Consider the following 19891-nt stretch of genomic DNA (forward strand, 5'->3'; position numbering starts at 1 on the left):
CCTCTTACTCCTATTTATAATCTTGTTCTATTTTAGAGACAATATCATTTGAGACTTGTATTTTCTTTCAAAACAACTGTAATACATTAAAGGTTTGTACACGTGACAACCAAGTTTTTGGGGTATTATGAGTATGATTAACTGATCCAAATTTATCTTATTGTGACTTCGTTTGCACAATTTATTTGTTAAATTGGATTTCAAGCTGACTTGTCGTTAAATTGGATTTCAGGCTGACTTCGTTTGCACTATTCGGATTAAACCGAATAACCAAACCAATTTTTTTTGGATTGATTTTTTGGTTTTTTGGATTAATAAATTACTTTGTTTGGTTTTTTGGTTTGGTTTCGAATTTTAAAAAATAAAAACCGAAAAACCCTGAATATGTATATATATATATATATATAGGTTTAGAGTTAAGTTGGAGTTTACCACTTTTGTCCCTTTTTGGTTATTGCTTTTCTTGATGATTACGTTTATATTTTATATTTGAACATCTATAATAGGTATACTTATAAGTATTTTGTTTTAAATTTTACTTATGATTTATATTATAAAGTATATTTAAGAGATTCAATATTATTACTTTGGTTATGTTATAAATTATTGACATAACCAAATAACCAAATCGAAAAAAATTGAACCGAATAGAGGAAAATCAAACCAAACCAAATTTATTTTGAATCGGATTGGGTTACACTTTTACAAAACCAAAAATAAAAAAATCCAAACCGAATAGTGCAAAACCAAATCGAAAAACCAAATGCACATCCCTACTTGTCGTGGTGGAATAAGGCAAGTGTCATCACACCCATTTTTGGATCGTGACATTAACCACCTTATATATTACACTTAAATCGCAAAAGAGGCCTTGGTTTCGCGAGAAAAATACTTGATGTATAGCATTTCTCACAACTGATCTTTACGTGGTGCGAATCTGAATTAATGAAAGAAATATAAGAAATACAAAAAAAAAAAAAAAAGAAAAAAGAGAAAGAAGCAATATGTGGTCATCTATTAAAGTCGGCTAAATCTCAAAAAATTTGCTTAAAACATAAACAAACATCATAAAGTGGCTATCTTATGCAATATTCTCTCTATTTCTACAAAATCCATCTCACTCATAATTGATCGGAAAAAATCAGCAGCAAATTCTCAGAGCTCTGATAATGGCTCCCGTAGCTCCCAGATCCGGCGACGCCATTTTCGCCAACGTTGAACGAGTGGTAAGTTTTCCTTCAATTTGAGATTTTTAGACTAAATTTGAGATTTTTTCGGTTAAATTTGAGATTTTTCCGATTAAATTAGAACGAGTGATACTAAATGTTGGATTAATTTTGTGGGTTTTCTGTAGAATGCTGAACTTTTCACCCTAACGTACGGTGCGATCGTGCGACAACTGCTTACTGATCTGGAGGAGGTTGAGGAAGTCAACAAACAGCTTGATCAAATGTAAATCCTTTACTTGTATCTTTTTTTACCTCAAAATTTGTACCCCTTGGGTTGCGTCCCAATTTATGTGATGTAGTTTTACCGGACACGAAGTTTAATAGTAAGAAATATGGTAAGGCTTTGTAATGTTTCACATATACTCAAAATAAATAATTTTTAAATAGAAGAGTGTGCTGTATAAATTGGGACAGAGGGAGTAGTTCGTTGTTTTCTTAGCCTTATAGAACTTCGAATTGATCTCCGTCTATGTGATCTGACGCATAGATAAAAAAGGAAATCACCTAGTGTTTTTGTCTCACAGTTATAGTATTTGAGGGAGAGAAAACTAGGTAATGTGCTAATTAGTTTTCTAGGTTGTGGGTTTGTTTTAGTTGTTTTGTTAGTGTTATAGAACTTCAAATTGAACTTCGTCTATGTGATTCGATGCCTAGATAAAGAGGAAGGAAATCACCTAGTGTTTTTGTCTCCATTTTGTTTACTATAGTATTTGAGGGAGAGAAAACTAGGTAATGTACTAATTTGTTTTCTAGGTTGTGGGCTGGTATCGTTGTTTCGTTAGTGTTATAGAACTTTCAGTTGAACTCCATTCTATGTGATCTGAAGCCGATATTAAGGAGGTTGAAGAGCTGACCATACATAATGTAAATCCTTATCTAGTTTCCCCCATCAAAAACTGTGGTTAAAATGTACTATTTGTTTTCTAGGTTGTGGGTTGGTAATAGTTGTTTTGTTAGTGTTATTGAACTTCCAATTGAACTCTATCTATGTGATCCGAAATCCAAAAAAAGGAGGAGAGTTAAGGTTTAAGTGAGAAGAGTCTATTAATGATGTATCCTATGAAATGAGCTTAAATCAAGAAGTTGGGTTCATATAAGCCGACCCCAACTTGTTTAGAATTGAGGCTTATTGTAGTTGTTGTATTGATGAATCATTGAATGGATCCAGAGGATGCATATATATTTGACTTTAGTTAGGATTGAGGCATAGTTGATTGATATTGAATGTAATTGTCTGTGGCAATTTAATTTAACTGTATTGGCTCGGAAGTACACAATATTTGAGAAGTTTAACTGATTGCAGGGGTTATAACATTGGAATTCGGCTCATTGATGAGTTTCTGGCAAAATCTAACGTTTCTAGGTGTATTGATTTCAAGGAAACAGCTGAAGTCATTGCCAAGGTCTCTCTTCCCCCCTCCAAGTTGCATTATATTTAAATGTGTGTTGGTTTATTATGAAGTTTCAGTTTTATTTTGGAATAGTAGTTCTGAATTCTGATATCCCACACTTGCCAGTAGCCAATACAAAACAGTGTTGTTCAAAAGTATCAAAAGGAATACTATGGAGGTATAAATTTTAATCAATGTTATGGAGGTTAATCACCGAGATGTGATTAAATGGAATGACATGGACAGTGAAGATTCATATAGTCAACCCCAACTTACTTGGATTGAGGCGTTGTTCTTATTGTTATTGTTGTTGTGGCAGTAGATTTGAAATTGAAGAATTGAGGCAAAAATTTGAAACAAGTATCTTGCTCTGGAAGCTGTACTGTTATGCTGACTGCCAAAGCCTTATTCTCAAATAGTCTTTTAGCAGTCTGACTTGAACAACGAAGTTGGTCATTTGGTTGTAATCCTCGGTTTCTCTATACAACTGAATAACTACTTCTCCCTTTCCTCTATAAAGGGGGTCATGTAAATAGTACGTTAAGTGAGGAGAAAATGCATAACAGAGCATATATATTTTACAGAATTAGCTCTTCATTTTTCAAGTCTCTTTATAGTACATAAACAAAGAGATGATCAAATTAGAAAAGAAAATGTATACAAGAGCATAACTTCTTTCTTTTTTTAACAGAGATTCATGCCACCATTTTTCTTCAATCATTTCAAAGTTGAGAAATATAGTTAACCACTAAAAAAGTTAGAAACTATAAGAGATTTGTGTGAGTGTGTGTGTGGTGGTGGTGGTAGGGGTGGGGGGGGNAGAAGAGCCACGGGGATGGTTTCCTAGAGGGTGTATGGTCATGGATTCGCCCTGGGTTTCTAAGGAAGCAGAAGAGAAAAAAGATGGAGAAACGGAAAATAGAGAATGAGAGTGTGGCTGGTCATTCTTTGCCCCTTTTTTAGAGGGATTGTTGTCACCCCTAGGATATGATGATGATTCTTGGATATTTTTATTCCTAAAAAATCCTCAAAATTTAAATATTGTGAACACAATAAGGCTGGATAAGTTTTCTGGACCTTAATTCACAATCCAAATGTCTTACTATGAATATAACCACCAATGTTCCTTTCACACTTTGCTCTTTAATGGAAGATTGATGGTGTGCATCTCTACAAACACACATATACACAAACAGCATGCAGAAGGAGGTATTAAATGCTTCTATCTCTAGCTCATGTTCCCTTCATTTATGTCTTTTGGATGTTGAGTAAAAAAAGTTGGGAACGAATCTCCTAGTTGATTTTATGGGTTGATCAGTATATATTGTTGTTTCTCTTCCAGTATTCATTGGCAGTGAGCAGAATATATTGTTGTTTGTGTGTCATATTTGAGCTGAGCATCTCAACTTCTTACTACCCTTGATATTCTCAAGTTCATTTTATTTATAACATACACTTAGACGTAGTTGATCGCCCTTTCAAAAATTATGCTGAACTTTTTGTTTTAGGAAACATGATTTCTTGCTGCTCATATGAACAGGTTGGCCTCAAAATGTTCCTAGGTGTCACAGCAACTGTGGGAAATTGGAATGCTGAGGGAACAACGTGCAGTTTAATTCTGGAGGACAACCCCTTGGTAGACTTTGTTGAGCTCCCTGATACATGTCAAGGTCTATATTATTGTAACATCTTAAGTGGAGTAATCAGGGGGGCATTAGAGATGGTGAGCTTCCCCCTTCTATAGCATCTGCTTGTTACCAATTTTTACTTTGCAATTGGCCTCACACAACATACATGCTTTTTGATCACATCTTTTCTCTCTCTCCGAGAAGAAGACACCTCTTATAGATATCAGCATACGACGTCCTCATTTACTGCCAAGTTTTAATAGGAGTCACTAATGTGACTTGTCTTCCCTACTGAAATGGCGAATAGTGTGCAATTGAAAGGGTGTTTTTTCTAAATCGAAACGTTATGAAATATGTTACATTGTTGTCATTTTACTTTGCTCTCAAAGTGGCAATCTAGCAGTGCATTGCATTTCCTTGTCTATTTCATGTCATACTAAAGTCAGATGAGTTCATTTTCCAATCTTGCAGCCTCCCTAACTAGAGAATTGTAAGATAGAGATCTTTATAATCTATCTTAATCGCCTCCCCTTGGTCCATTAGTAATTGTTAGGTTTCAGTAGGCGAGTTGCTGCAGGATATGAGAAGCCAAAATATACTATACTCAATACTGTATAATCTTCTGCAGTAAGGGTGAATTGAGAGTGTTGCGTTTATTTTAGCTATTGTTGGAGCACCAAATTTATCTGTGTTTTACCCTATGTTCAGGTGTCAATGAAGACTGAAGTCACATGGATTCGTGATATGCTTAGAGGAGATGATGCATTCGAGCTGCAGTTGAAACTTCTGAAACAGGTTCCTGAGGAGTATCCTTACAAAGACGACGAGTAAAGCTGAAACTTATGAATTTTGTATTGCTTCTTCTCGTTCGATCTTTAAGCACTGTGTTGTGTGATCTGGAAATTTTTAGCTCCCTTTACTCTCCTCCATTGTGATAAAACATTTATTTCTAGTGTTTACTTACAATGTTAATGATTAGCTGCTACCTTGAATTATTTTGCCATCTCTTGCATGTGTTCTAAGTTCTTTTTTTTTCTGCTTTTCTTTTTGTTGGTTCGACTTTCATTTTTCTCATTTGTTCTAGTCTTGATGAACAAAATTACTTGAAACCTGTTGTTGATGGGTGGGAATTGGTCGATATCTTGTGGAATTTATTGAGGTGTGCACAAGCAAAATGAAACCACTCGGTATATTTATAAATATATTTTTTGGTACAGTTAGAAAAATTATATTTCATATGAAAAGAAAGGACTCATTGAAGTTGAGGATCTGGTCTCCTTTGACAGATTATTTTTATCTCAGTGATTTCATTAAGCAGATAAACATCACATATCTCTATAATTACATCAAATTTTAAGAGAATTTATTAGCAGGAAAATTCGTGGTAACGTAAAATTCACGATATTTTCTTCTATAATAAGACTGTGACTTGTGTGCATCTCAACTATTTCACTGAGTACCTTGTACCTTCCATCAACACAACAGTTCACAGGTAGCGAGTAACTCTATTCACGGGAAAGATGCAATACTCAAGTAATTTTGTATACCTACATAGTATACAACATATCACAAGTGAATTGTACGCCCCGAAAGTACACAACGTACATACCTGTTGGATATTTCATTATTGCGGAAATACTTTTTACCCGCCTGAGCAAACCGCGTAAACATCCCCCAAAAAATATTCATACTGTCAGTATATATAACGTTAAAGTAGTTTATTAGACCCAACCACACCTCGATTTGCAGATTAAGACAGTCCAAGAAAGAAAGAAAGTAAAGAAGACAGTAGGTCATTGTCCATTTAGAAACTCTGTTCAAATCATAAAAAAAACCCAAAATTCCCTCATGTTTTTCAATCTTACAATATTTCATAACTTCATATGAAGGCAAAGTGAAACAACACCAAACTTTTATCTCCAATGTAATCTAAACAATTATAAAAAAAACCTTTCTTCAGTCCCACCTTCAAAAATCAAACCAACAACATATACGGTGTAGTTCCACAAATGTGGTCTAGGGAGGGTGGTATGTACGTGGACTTTACCCATACCTTATGAACGTTAAGAGGTTGTCTTTGATAGATCCTCGGCACAGGTAAAACAATTTAAAGTAAGTTTAAATAGGAAATACAGTAGTGAATAAGTCATATCGAAAATAATAGAGAAAAAGCAATACCAACAACAAATAATACAATAATCAAAGCAAATTAAATCCACTAATCAGCTGCCGCCTTTACTAGTCTTATATCTCTTTCTTAAGAAGATTTCACTTATATACACTGACAATGTAATTTTTTCTTACGAACCCATTTTGGTAGGTAATCTACTTTGTTTTTCAACTTAAAATCTCACCTTTTTTTGGGACAATCACCCATAATTACTATGTTTTAAGGGGTCGTTTGGTTCACTTACTAGTTATGTGAGATTTATCATGCAATGATTATTTATGCGGGACTTTATACTGAGATTAATTGTAGATTTAAAAGTAAAAATTCATTCTACGCTGTCAATGTATAGTAGTTAAACTCTGAAATGAACCAACAACTCCAATCCATGAGTCTTCTTTCTCAGTCAAAAATTGATGCAAACATGTTAAAACTTGGGAAAAAATGCATGTTTAACCTTCATGCTAAGCAAGGTTAGGTGAATGACAGCAACTTTGAACATCAACAACCTTTGCATAGTCTTTCCTTTTCATATCCTAACTCAATCAACTTATTATAGTATAGAGTTATTGATTGCCAAATGAAAAACTAGAACAAGAACACAAATAGTACCAACATTTTGTGTTCTTTTTTCTCATTTTTCTTTGAAACATACAATGCAACTCCTCATATCTCCGAGTTTGAGGCATGTTACTGTCCTCCCAGCTAAAGGATTCAAGGAGTTTGTCAAAGTAAAAGTTGGTTCGAGGAGAATATCGTACCTCATGGTCTTCTATTCGCTCCTGCTTTTTACGTTTCTTCTCAGGTTTGTCTTCATGTTAACGGCTGAAGACACCATAGATGGAGAACGAAAATGTTCAACGCTAGGTACGTTTCTCTCTCCCTCTCTCTCTCTGAAAAAGAAGTGGAATTCGCCATTACCAAGAGGCATGTATAAGAAATTGTATTAAGTAGCATTAGGAAAAAAATGATTGTGGTAATATGTGATCTTTATGATATAGTACTTGATTTATTGCAGATATTAGAAACATTAATAATAGAATGGTATGTAAATATTTCAGCATGATATAATAGCAGTCTGTAGATACATCAGGAAACTAAAGAATCTTCACAATACATAAAAATATTCAAGAACACTATTGTTCAAGTTGTTGAAGGGGAGCGTTGTGACAACGGTAAAGTTGTTTATGCGTGACCTATAGGTCACAGGTTCGAGCTGTGGAATCAGCCACTGATGCAATCATCAGGTAGGTTGCCTACATCACTCCTTAAGGGTGTGGCACTTCCCCGAACCCTGCATGAACGCGGGGTGCTCAGTGCACCGGTCTGCCTTTTTTCTTACTGCTCAAATAGTTGTAACTTACACAAACTAAATTATGCTGATCATCTTTGTGTTCGTACGTTTACTAGAGAACTCTTACAACATGTAGATGAACCAAAATATCTACAGATTCATTGATTGAACATACTAAGACAGCAAGCTTATAGAAGTGAATAAAAGAGTTACTAGTTCTATTTTGGCATAATACATAGGTAGACACTATAACTTGGCCTCCACTGGCAATTGAACACACCAACTTTCATTGTGACTGTCTACATACTACAACTTGACCCAAGTGCATCTCACAAACACCTTAACTTCGCAAATGCATTTCTAGACTTTAATTAGGGGGTGCATTCTAGATGTGCATTCTCAAAGTTGGGGTGTTTCACGAGGGTCAACTTAAACCAAGTTAAGGTGTTTAGATGTTCATTTTCAAAGTCGAGGCGTATAGTTGTCAGTTGAGACCAAGTTAAGGTGTCTATCTATGTATTATGTCTTCAATTTCTGCAGAAAAAAGAGTATCAATATAGCACTTATACCACCATTTAATTTCCAGTTTTCTTTTCTTTCTTTTTGTCACTTGATGTGAGAGCCATTTTCACTGTTTGCCCATTGAAGAAACTCTAAATTTCATTCTAAGGCAGGGTGCTTGGGGAGAAAAATTGGACCAAGTATTTTGGGGACACAGCTCGAATCAACTGTATGCTTCTACGCCTTTTATTTTTATCCTTTTTGCGCTATTATTTTTGAAATCCCTTTTGAGCCGTGCTCATCTAAGAGGAGATTGGTTTTATGGGCAAACAGTATATGAAAGACAGGAGATCTTTGTAGAGCCATTTTCTTCTATTTAAAATCACAAGCTCAAAATATCTATTCTCCCGTATTCTGTTAGGTACCTGAGGTGATATATCAAGTATTGGAGGAACCTACGGACCAGATTGAAATCGAAGAAGGGCCGGAAACTCCTCAATCGTTGGAAGAATTTATGGAAGAAATGAAGAACACAAGGCCAGATGCAGAAACCTTTGCTGTCAAGCTTAAAGCTATGGTATTATGTACTTATCATGCCTTCTCCATCATGTATAGAGATAAAGTTAACTTAAGGTACCATAGTTTGTCGTAGACAACAAATTACATGTGGATAAAGAACTTTCCTTGGTTAATTTCTTGACTACTGTCAGGAGGTCACTGGTTCAAGTCGTGGAAATGTAATGTAAGAATCTTATAGTTTAGGTTGCTCGGACTCGTCAAAATTGGCAATGGGGGTGTGTGCCGGATCCTTGAAAAGTAGTTCATATTTGGAGAATCCAACATGGGTGCGACAACATTTTTAGGAAGTCCGAGCAACATCGCTTATAGTAGACCCAATATCGTCCTGACCTTCCTAGACCCAGTGCATAGTGGGAGCTCAGTACACCAGGCTGCCCTTTTTTTGTTAAAACTTTCCTGGCTGCTAAACAATTAACTAGAAGGTAGACCAGTTGATTATGAAGCAAAAGTCATGAGATATTCACAATGTAATCATATTAACCACTCAAGGCTTGAATAGTGTTGAATTGTATGACCATCTCATCGGAAGGCTTAAACTATTAGAGAAAGCACGTTCTTATTTACCAAATTATGTTTTCAACAATTAATGTCTATTTGTTGCAGGTAACCCTCCTTGAACAAAGAACAAGAACTGCCAAGATTCAAGAATATCTTTATCAGCATGTAGCATCTAGTGGCATCCCGAAACAGCTGCACTGCCTTGATCTCAAGCTAGCACATGAACATTCCATCAACGCCAATGCCCGTCTCCAGTTACCATCACCGGAACTTGTTCCCGCCCTTGTTGATAATTCATACTTCCATTTTGTCCTAGCCTCTGACAATATTCTTGCTGCTTCTGTTGTTGCATCATCGCTTGTCCAGAACTCTTTCCGGCCTGAGAAAGTTGTCCTTCACATAATCACGGATAGCAAAACCTTCTCACCGATGCAAGCTTGGTTTTCGTTACATTCTTTGACACCTGCAATCATTGAGGTTAAAGCGTTGCACCATTTCGATTGGTTAACAAAGGGAAAGGTCCCGGTTCTGGAAGCAATGGAGAAAGACCAAAAAGCAAGGTCACAATTCAGGGGAGGGTCATCAGCAATTGTAGCGAATACAACTGAAAAGCCTCATATCATTGCAGCAAAGTTGCAAGCACTCAGTCCCAAATACAATTCTCTGATGAACCACATAAGGATATACTTGCCAGAGGTAACGAAAGTTTTAGAAGCTCACTTAAATTGCATGTAACGTCCATCTGTCCTTCTCCGAAGCACTTTAAATTTTAATGCTGAGAAGTAGAAATGTCTTTGCAGTTGTTTCCCAGTCTTGATAAGGTAGTCTTCCTGGACGATGACATTGTCATTCAAACCGATCTTTCATCTCTATGGGACATTGACATGAACGGGAAGGTGAATGGAGCGGTAGAGACATGCAGGGGAGAGGACAAGTTTGTTATGGCAAAGCGCTTTAAAAGCTATTTGAATTTTTCTCATCCTCTCATATCGAACAACTTTGATCCTAATGAATGTGCATGGGCCTATGGCATGAACATTTTTGATCTGGAAGCATGGAGAGAAACAAATATAAGTGAGGCATACCACTACTGGCTCGAACAGGTTAACTACAACTCTACAAGTGACATCAACTGTTAATTCAATGAAATGCATTTTGAACATTATGCAACATTCAAGCATTTTGTTTTAACGAGTACTCCCTCTGTCCCAATTTATGTGATGACCTTTGATAGGTCACGAGGTTCAAGAAACATATAAAGACTCTTGAAATTTATGATTTAAAACAAGTCAGAGATATTTGCATAGCTACAGATCATCTCGCTTAAGGTTAAAATGGGATGCTTAAAGTTAAATTGCCTCTAAATATAGAAAGGGGAAGTAATCTTTTGCAATTGCTTGAAAGTACTTACTGAAAAACTCGATGATGATATAGTTTTCCTTTCTTGTGCAGAACTTGAAGTCAGATCTAAGTTTGTGGCAGCTAGGTACATTACCTCCGGGACTAATTGCATTTCATGGTCATGTCCATCCTATCGATCCCTTTTGGCACATGCTTGGACTCGGGTACCAAGATAACACGAGCATCCCGGATGCTAAGAGTGCTGGTGTGATCCACTTCAACGGTCGAGCAAAACCTTGGCTAGATATAGCGTTCCCTCAACTTCGATCCCTGTGGACAAAGTACGTTAACTTCTCCGATAAATTTATCAGAACATGTCATATTAGAGCAACTTGAAATGAGCAAGGGATTTGTTAACCATGTTGCTTGTAACCAAGAAACCAAATTTTGAGAGAGGTGACCCATGTATAGAAGGTCTCTCCACTCCCTGACGCGAGATTGGCAACAATTCCCCGACCTGACATTCTTGAACACCTCAAAGCTACTATAATTTCTGGTTCCCCGAATGTATTTTATACTGTAGTTAGATATTATACAATGTACATGGTGGATTTTTTCACCAAAATAATACTTGCAAAGATAATAAAAAAGGATACTCCTCCAATTCAATTTAGTTTGTGTATCTAGAAGCATGCCATTAAGGGTAAAATAAAAAGATTGACGTTAAATTGTTTTCAAAAATATAGAAAGATGTCATTCTTTTAATGACAGACCAATTAAGAAATAAAGCCACATAAATGGAATGGAGGGAATCTCAATCTTACATTCCATGCTAATTGTGTCTTTGAGGTATAATCATTCAGAGTATGTAAGGAACAGAAGGTCCTAAAAGAGAATGAAATTACCAAACAGACAAAAGGAAAGAACGAGTGCAGTAAATGAACTTTACCGCCCTTCCACCCTTCTCCACTTTAATACTAGGTGGCTTTTGTTGGTGACAGGTTCGAATCCATGAATGACCATGATGTGCACTTAATCCACATATAACACGTACCGAATCCCTGGGAGCTACGCAAGCAAAAAACTTCTCAGAGAGTTCTCATTAATTACACAATATAGATAAAAGCAAATGTAAGTACATTCAGTTGAATTGTTGGCTTGCACCTTTTTCCTGTTACATTTGACACCAAGTCCTCCAATAATCCTGTGGATTTTGCAATTAGCAAACTCAAGGCTAATGCAGTGATACAAGACATTTCAACCTTTAAACTTTCAAGAACTCACTGCTCTTTGTGATTGGAAAATGTCAAACACTCGAAACATTACCTATATATCCCTTGTTGGTCCAGAGAGACAGGAGACTAGCTTAGTCTTTCGATGGTTATTGATTCAAGAACACAAGTAGTATCCCTGTTTTTTCAAGGTAAGAAGGGGTAGAAAAAAATGTCTCGAGCCAATATTCGAATATCAGGCGCTAATAGCGCTATACTTTCAGTCTCTAATACATTCCATTTCACCACTAAAACCCCCATCTATCACACATTTAGAGATCACACCTTTTCTTTGCTCCTCAAAACCATAATACCACACAGCTAATCAAAGCTGCTCACTTCTTCCAACTCTTTTGGGATGGAAAATTTTGACAGCACTGTCACCGGCTCATCGCAGCTTAGTTACCCTTCACCCCAATACACACACACTGAATTCATGCCAAACAAAAGGAAGAAACAACAAAGAATTTAATTAGGAGAGAAAAGAATGTATACGTAAATGCCAGGTTGAACCTGCTAAAATTTACAGTTGATAAAACCAGCATTTAACACATTAAAAGTGCAAAGATTACAAGAGAACTACTATTATCCACCAAATACACCAAAAGGACTCGACGAATAAACTAACACAGCTAAAGAGCGTTTAACTAGAACAACATATCGAAGTTAAGTCAATTATGATAGGTTTAGCAGCAAACTTAAGCAACTGGAGGACGGAGCACGTGATCCTGCGAGGTATCTATTGCAGCAGGAGGCATGAATTGCCACATGGCAACTCCAGGGTAACTTATGATTGGCACCAGCTTGGTTCCTGCAGCTTGAACTGGAGAAGCAAAAGCACCGGGCATGGCAGGAGGAAAGAAGCTAGGTTGTGCACTCATAGTCTTTAGTTGTTGCTCTAACTTCTCTTTCTGGGACTTCAGCCTCTGTTTTTCATCTCGAAGCTCATTTTTCTCAACCTACACAAGTCAAACATACTTGAAGTCAGGAGAAGCATAGTAAAGCGATGTTTTAGCTTTTCTTGTCATCAGATTGTTTTGCCAAATTGACAAAACTTGTCAACAATCTAGTAGCCAATGGAAAGAACGTAACAAATACTTGCCTTCAACTCCTTTATCTTTTCTTGTAGATCCAAATTTGAGTCTTTCAATTTTTGAGCCTCACCACGTAACTGTGTCACCACGCGAACAGCATCAACAAGAATGCCACTCTTGTCTGTTTTTGGAGGCCTGCTGGGCTCAAGAAGCACCGCCAATTCCATGAACCTGAGACCATATTTTAATTTAGCGATATATAAAATGAAATAAAGGGTGAAATGGTTCTAAAAGGTATGAATAGTGAGCCCACTTGTCATTCAGTTTCTCTCTCCTTAATTTCTCCCTGCAAGCTTTGGAACTTGACGAGGTGCATGATTCAGCTCTTGTCCTGTAACAATTGTCGGAAACATGAGTAAACAATGTTATGTAGGTACATTAAGAGGGCATCTGGCTTTCCTCTCAAAACCAATACTACAAGGAAAAAAAGCTCAAAGGCTAATAGCATAATTATGAAACTACGAATATAACATAAGGGGGACTTTGTGTATCATCATTCCATCACAAGAATTTCAATCTAAACTAAATTTGTGGAATTGCTGCAGCATAGTAAGTACTTCCAAATAGAGGGAGGGTACTATATCTCTATGAAATCTTCAGAAGGCTGTTTAGGGAGTATAAGTCCTCCATATAGGCCGTTAGAACAAGAGGACAGAACAAGTCAAAATCTTTAAAACTATCCTCATTAAAAGCATAATGAGATCGTTATTTTCTCAACCCTGAGCCTTCGAGATAATAGAGTAATACTCTGGAAATGAAACAAAGGGAGGGGAGAATTTGTCACTTTTCTGCAACAATGGTAAGCACCAAGTAGCTAATCAAATCAAACCTGATAGATAATAGGGGAAAAAGGTCAAATATACCCCCGAACTTTTGAAAATGGCATGTATATATCCTTCGTTATACTTTTGGGCCATACATACCCTTACCGTCATAATTTTGGATCATATATACCCTTTGATCAAACGGAAAAACACGTGGCATGATCTCAAATATTTGCCCTATTTTATTTTATTTTTTATCCAAAATTTAATCTCTCTCTTCTCTTTCTCTCTCCAAGTTCATATTCTGTTTTTGACTCTCTCTCACAGGCGGCACCAGAAATGTCGCTGTATCACCGGAAAATTCCCTTAATCTTCGACACATTTCACATTTTTATATATAATTTTAATTGATCTCTCATCCATAAGGAAAGAAAATTAAATAATCAGTTAGGGCTCGTATCTGTTTCTTAGCCAAAGATCGAACTTTTGGTTGATTTGTTTTCCTAATGTGGTTGAGATTTAGGGTTTATGGTGTATTTCGGAAAACACTTTTTGGAAGATCTAATTGCTTAAGTTTTGATTACATTTGTGAAGGATAAAATTCCATTCTCTGTTCTCTTGGTGCTTAGATTTGAGTAGTTTGATCTGCTCACTTTTTTTGTTTTTGAATTGTGAGTGTTGAATTTTTCTCAAACATATTTTGGTCTACAAAGCTTGAAAATTGCAGATCTGCAGAGCTTGAAATTGCAGACCTTCACCATTGATCTGAGATTTATGGGAGGGGGAGTGATGGAAATCTAGAGACCTTGAAAATAAATCGGTGTTGAATTATTGACATCAAAATTTGAGAAGGATCTTGCCAATAGTGATTAATTGGAAATGGGGTTGGATCGGTGTTGAAATTAGATGTATTGATAATGGAGATCAAAGAAATCAGCCAAGTGAATGAATGGATTTAAAAATTAAAAAAAATTGGATAAAAAAAATTAAATTTTGGATTAAAAAAGTTAAATTCTGGATAAAAAATAAAATAAAATAGGGCAAATATTTGAGATCATGTCACGTGCTTTTCCGTTTAATCAAAGGGTATATATGATCCAAAATTATGACAGTGAGGGTATGTATGACCCAAAAGTATAACGGAGGATATATATGTACCATTTTTGAAAGTTCGGGGGTATATTTGACCTTTTTCCCAGATAATAGTGACGAGTTAGTGCAACATCAGATCTCTATGCTTAGGAAATACACAAAAAAATGTCCCTAGACTCAAAAAGTTTTTACCTTTTCTTGCAACCGCTTTCCTTCAGGCAGTCTGATTCACCAAGTGAGCCATCAATATCAACACTAAAATGGACATAAAAGGCAAAGTGGTCAGAACACAATCGAAAAGGCATTGAATATATAATGTATATGCTGGAGAAAAGGGATTGAATCAGCAAAAGATCCCAACTTTTAGTTAGGCTCTGCAATATGAATCCTTTATTTACATTCCAGCTTTATTCAAACAAACAAGACTCATCAATCAGCTAAAAGAGCTCAACTTTCAGTAACAGCTATATGTATCTTCTGTATACAACATTTTGCTTTATTCGTAAACAACAAAACGCGTCAATCAGCTAAAAGATAACAACTTTTAGTTGGGGTCGGTTATATGAATCCTTTATCAACATTCCAACTTTATTCAAAGAAACAAAACTACCAATCAGCTAAAAGAGCCCAATTTTCAGCAACGGTTATATGAGTCCTGTATCCATTTTGCTTTATTCGAAAGCAATAAACTCATCAATCAGCTAAAACATTCCAACTTTTAGTTGGGGTTGGCTATATGAATCCTTTATACATTTTAACTTTATTCAATGAAACAAGACTCATCAATCAGCTAAAAGAACCCAACTTTTAGTAACAGTTATATGAGTCTTCTATATCCCTTTGCTCTGTTAGGAAGCAATAAAACTCATCAATCCGCTAAAAGATCTCAACTTTTAGTTGAAGTCAACAATATGAATCCTCTATAGCCTATTCTGACATATTGAGAAGTAACAAGACTCATTAATCAGCTAATATCCTAACTTTTAGTTGGTGTTGGCTATATGAATCTTTTATAGACATCCAACTTTATTTAAAGAAACAAGACTCATTAATCAGCTAAAATAGCCCAACCCTTTTTATGACTCATCTGTATCCATTCTGCTCTACGCAGAAGCAACAGAACTCATCAATCAATAAAAGATCCCTAATTTTAGTTGGTCAGCTATATGAATCGTCTCTATAAATCCCAACTTTTTTTTATTCAAAGAAACAAGACTCATCAATCAGCTGAAAGAGCCCAACTATTAGTGACGGTTTTATGAATCTTCTGTATCCCTTCTGCTCTACTGGGAAGCAAAAAAACTCATCAATCAGCTAAAAGATCCCAACTTTTAGTTGAAGTCAACTATATGAATCCTTTCCATCTATTCAGAAACAATAAAACTCATCAATCAGCTAAAAGATCCCTACTTTTAGTCAGAATCAACTACACAAATCCTCTGTATCTATTCCCCTAACTTTTAGTTGAGGTCAGCATGTGAATCATTTATCGGCATTCCAACTTAATTCAAAGAAACAAGACTCATCAATCAGTTAAAAGAAAACCCCAACTTTAAGTATCAGTTATATGAATCTTCTGTATCCATTTTGCTTTCTTCAGAAGCAAAAAGACTAATCAATAAGCTAAAAGGTAGAGTCAACTATATAAATCTTATATCTATTCCTCTTTATCGAGAAGTAACAAAGACTCATTAATCAGCTAAAAGATCCCAAATTTTAGTTGGGATCAGCTATATGAACCATTTATCAGCATTCCAACTTAATTCAAAAGAAACAAGACTCATCAATCAGCTAAAAGAACTCAACTTTCAGTAACGGTTATACGAATCTTCTTTATCAGTTCTGCTTGATTAGGAAGCAAAAAAACTCGTCAATCAGCAAAAAGATCTCAACTTTTAGTTGAAGTCAACTATATGAATCCTCTATATATATTCCGCTCTATCGAGAAGAAACAAAGACTCATTAATCAGCTAAAAGATCCCAAATTTTGATTGTAATCAGCTATATGAATCCTTTATCAACATTCCAACTTTATTCAAAGAAACAAAACTCATCAATCAGCTAAAACACCCCAATTTTTTTTATATGAATCTTGTATATCCATTCTGCTCAGTTAAGAAGCAAAAAAAAAAAACCATCAATCAGCTAAAAGAAAAACACCCAATTTAGCAAATATAGCACAGAATCAGTAAGTCAAATTTGACACACTAAATAAGTACCTAGCATTAGTTGAGCCATTAAACCCCTGCATAGACCAAGAATACCCAGAAACTGAGAAGTTGACATCAGGGGTGACTATATCTTCATAATTATAGTCATACAACCAGTTGGTGTTTTCCGGTAGAACCATCTCCGATCAACCGCCGGAATTTCAAGAAAATATTTCCGGTGACCAGAAAAAAAAATTGGAAATGGGAAAGTGAAAAGGGGAAGAATTTAAACAAAGGGGTTTTCAATAACCAAAGATTAGAGATTGGAATTTGGAATTTGGAATTTGGAGACAATTGGTGATTCTTGTTTGTTTATGAAACTATATATTGAGAATTTGACAATTACACAAACTTCAGGGGGTATTTTTTTAATATGCTACAAATTCCCCCCCTCGCCCCTCCTTTTTTTTTATTTGTAAAAAATAAATTAAAAAATTGTGTTCCCTCTATTATAGAGTAATTTTAATATTTATTACTCTACTTTTTAAATTATTGTTATAGATCAAATGATATTTTAGTGAGTTTTGAGTTATAAAATAATGTTTTTAGGTTTTTGACTATCGCTTGTGAAGTTAGCCTAATCGAATTTAGTGATACGTTTATAAAAAATTTTGACCTAGAAAGTTGTGATGACACGTTTATAAGGTTTATTGACTAGAAAAATTAATGTAATTTTGGAGTTAACGTAACAGAATTCAATGACACGTTTATAAAGTTCTTTGATCTATAAAATTGTGATTACGCGTTTATAAAATAATCTAATCGAAAAAATTAATGTAAGTTTGGAGTTAGTCTAACTGAATTTTGTGACACATTTATAAAATTTTCTGACCTGATGAATTGATAGAATTTTGAAGTTAATCAAACTAAATATAGTGACACATTTATAAAGTTCTCAGATCTAAAAAGTTGTGATGACACATTTCTAAATTTTCTGACATGAAAAATTATGTAACTATGGAAATAGCCTAACTGAATTTAGTGACACATTTATAAAGTTTTTTTTCCTAAAATATTGAAGTCACACGTTTATAAAGTTTAAACAAATTGCGATGACACATTTATAAAAAATTTTGGCCTGAGAAATTGAGGTAATTTTAGAGTTCGTCTAATCAAATTTAGTGACACGTTTATAAAGTTTTTTGACCTAACAAATTATGATGACACGTTCATTAAAAAAATTGCCTAAAAAATTAATGTAATTTTGGAGTTAGCCTAATCGAATTAAGCTATCTAGATAGATAAAAAAAATTTATGTATATACATTAAATGTATGTTCAGTCTCCTAGGCTTCTTCATGAGTTTACTTCTTTATATCTTAACTTCACTTAATGAAAATTCTTATTTCACCATTTTTAAGACATGTATCATGTATTTATTGAATTGATATAAGCACCGAATATACATAAGACTTTAGTATAATATTAAGAGGTTAGATAATGGGATTAAACAAATGTTTGAATTTTTTTTTTCCTTGATTAATAAATGGGGAGAGTTGGTTAAAACTTCAAACTCAACAATAGAGTATAGTGATGACAGATTGACAGTTAAGATATTCTAAGTTTAGTTGTCCAAGTTAGAGGTAAGCCACTAAATTAAACAAGGATTAATTAACTACTCATTCATTTCCTAATTAAGTTAATAGTTCATTGAACATGTCATATTTAATATTGTGATTATAATTTATTCAACATATTCTCCTTGAGATTCGTTGGAAATGAAAAAAACTACTGTTATTCCTATCACATCAACCGATTTGAGTCGATTCATTCTTATTTGTAGATAACGCAAGAGAGAAATTTTGACCTCCAAAATAAAGAGGGAGTAATTGTGAACCTCTTGTCAATTGATTCCGAATAGCTTTATCTAGTGCAACACCTACATATCAATTTACAATGTCTCAATCCCAGACCATATAATTTATTTTTTTTAATTATAGAACCTCGATCTCAAATTCTTGGAGTTATCTTTTTGATAAATATCGATATTTGTATGGAATCTTTATAAGCTAATAAAACAAGGGAACATGTCCAAACTTGATGACAAAATGTGCATTGAGGCTAAATAATTGAAGTTAGGTTGCCATGTGCTTCTTGTTTTAAAATTTAATAAAGTCATGAAATATAGTATATTATTGAGAATTTTCCTTGTGTATAATTGGCTTGAAAGAAAAAGTTTTTAAGTGCAAAGAATTAAAACAAGTTTTTGGGACCTATATTGTCATGTTTGGACTCATTGAATATAAAATGTCAAGTGCCCTTTGCTTATTCACTTCCCAACTTTAGGAAGCTTCCTTCCCCTGCTTCTTCTCCTACAAGCACGATGGCCTATTAACTCAGTGGTAGAGTGCGCCCTTGATAATTATGTTGTCATGTCTCGATTGTAAAGGTTTTCTATTGCATGGATAGTTCAATGTATTTATTGGTGCCTGAAGATGAGAGATGGTCCCATCCATATGATCATTCAAGGCGCGTTAATTAGAATTTTTGATTGATTATCCCTTTTTGGGATAACTATTTAATAAATGATTATTTTCTCAAGGAAAAAAACAGAATCAGTATTTGAAGCTTATAAGTTGAAAATTTCAGTTATAAATGAAACAATTTATAAATATTAAATGAAATTCTTAAAATAAACAAAATGTTTGGNCTATTGCATGGATAGTTCAATGTATTTATTGGTGCCTGAAGATGAGAGATGGTCCCATCCATATGATCATTCAAGGCGCGTTAATTAGAATTTTTGATTGATTATCCCTTTTTGGGATAACTATTTAATAAATGATTATTTTCTCAAGAAAAAAAGCAGAATCAGTATTTGAAGCTTATAAGT

At 34.8% G+C, this 19891-nt stretch overlaps 3 protein-coding genes across 3 annotated transcripts; 2 read left to right on the plus strand and 1 right to left on the minus strand.

Annotated features, from left to right (window-relative positions):
- The first annotated feature begins 1059 nt into the window (after positions 1–1059).
- Positions 1060–5251, plus strand: LOC125865925 (uncharacterized). The gene is made up of 5 exons (XM_049546185.1): positions 1060–1226; positions 1355–1452; positions 2533–2632; positions 4161–4343; positions 4957–5251. Exons 1-5 carry the CDS (start codon positions 1170–1172, stop codon positions 5077–5079), a joined length of 561 nt encoding a protein of 186 aa, XP_049402142.1. The 5' UTR covers positions 1060–1169; the 3' UTR covers positions 5080–5251.
- Positions 5252–7049: 1798 nt separating this feature from the next.
- Positions 7050–11356, plus strand: LOC125866195 (probable galacturonosyltransferase 12). The gene is made up of 6 exons (XM_049546508.1): positions 7050–7282; positions 8384–8439; positions 8632–8787; positions 9393–9983; positions 10088–10390; positions 10740–11356. The coding sequence occupies exons 1-6, from the start codon at positions 7072–7074 to the stop codon at positions 11022–11024; spliced, it is 1602 nt and encodes a 533-aa protein (XP_049402465.1). The 5' UTR covers positions 7050–7071; the 3' UTR covers positions 11025–11356.
- A 1031-nt stretch (positions 11357–12387) lies between these two features.
- LOC125866027 (transcription factor ILR3-like) lies at positions 12388–17355 on the minus strand. The gene is made up of 5 exons (XM_049546310.1): positions 17069–17355; positions 15042–15104; positions 13247–13324; positions 13002–13164; positions 12388–12858 (listed from the first exon to the last, which is right to left on the minus strand). Exons 1-5 carry the CDS (start codon positions 17197–17199, stop codon positions 12598–12600), a joined length of 696 nt encoding a protein of 231 aa, XP_049402267.1. The 5' UTR covers positions 17200–17355; the 3' UTR covers positions 12388–12597.
- Positions 17356–19891: the final 2536 nt, after the last annotated feature.

Source organism: Solanum stenotomum, chromosome 5, assembly GCF_019186545.1.
Source record: "Solanum stenotomum isolate F172 chromosome 5, ASM1918654v1, whole genome shotgun sequence".
Classification (NCBI taxonomy): domain Eukaryota; kingdom Viridiplantae; phylum Streptophyta; class Magnoliopsida; order Solanales; family Solanaceae; genus Solanum; species Solanum stenotomum.

What these genes read in the sequence shown, in the direction of transcription:
- LOC125866027 (XM_049546310.1), bottom strand. Translation starts at nt 17,199, where the DNA reads ATGGTTCTACCGGAAAACACCAACTGGTTGTATGACTATAATTATGAA. An exon ending in AATGGCTCAACTAATGCTAG is followed by an intron (nt 15,105 to 17,068) that starts GTACTTATTTAG and finishes TGTCCATTTTAG; the next exon opens with TGTTGATATTGATGGCTCAC. An exon ending in AGAGAGAAACTGAATGACAA is followed by an intron (nt 13,165 to 13,246) that starts GTGGGCTCACTA and finishes ATATGGTCTCAG; the next exon opens with GTTCATGGAATTGGCGGTGC.
- LOC125866195 (XM_049546508.1), top strand. Translation starts at nt 7,072, where the DNA reads ATGCAACTCCTCATATCTCCGAGTTTGAGGCATGTTACTGTCCTCCCA. An exon ending in GGACACAGCTCGAATCAACT is followed by an intron (nt 8,440 to 8,631) that starts GTATGCTTCTAC and finishes GTATTCTGTTAG; the next exon opens with GTACCTGAGGTGATATATCA. An exon ending in ACCACTACTGGCTCGAACAG is followed by an intron (nt 10,391 to 10,739) that starts GTTAACTACAAC and finishes TTTCTTGTGCAG; the next exon opens with AACTTGAAGTCAGATCTAAG.
- LOC125865925 (XM_049546185.1), top strand. Translation starts at nt 1,170, where the DNA reads ATGGCTCCCGTAGCTCCCAGATCCGGCGACGCCATTTTCGCCAACGTT. An exon ending in TCGCCAACGTTGAACGAGTG is followed by an intron (nt 1,227 to 1,354) that starts GTAAGTTTTCCT and finishes GGTTTTCTGTAG; the next exon opens with AATGCTGAACTTTTCACCCT. An exon ending in CAGCTGAAGTCATTGCCAAG is followed by an intron (nt 2,633 to 4,160) that starts GTCTCTCTTCCC and finishes TCATATGAACAG; the next exon opens with GTTGGCCTCAAAATGTTCCT.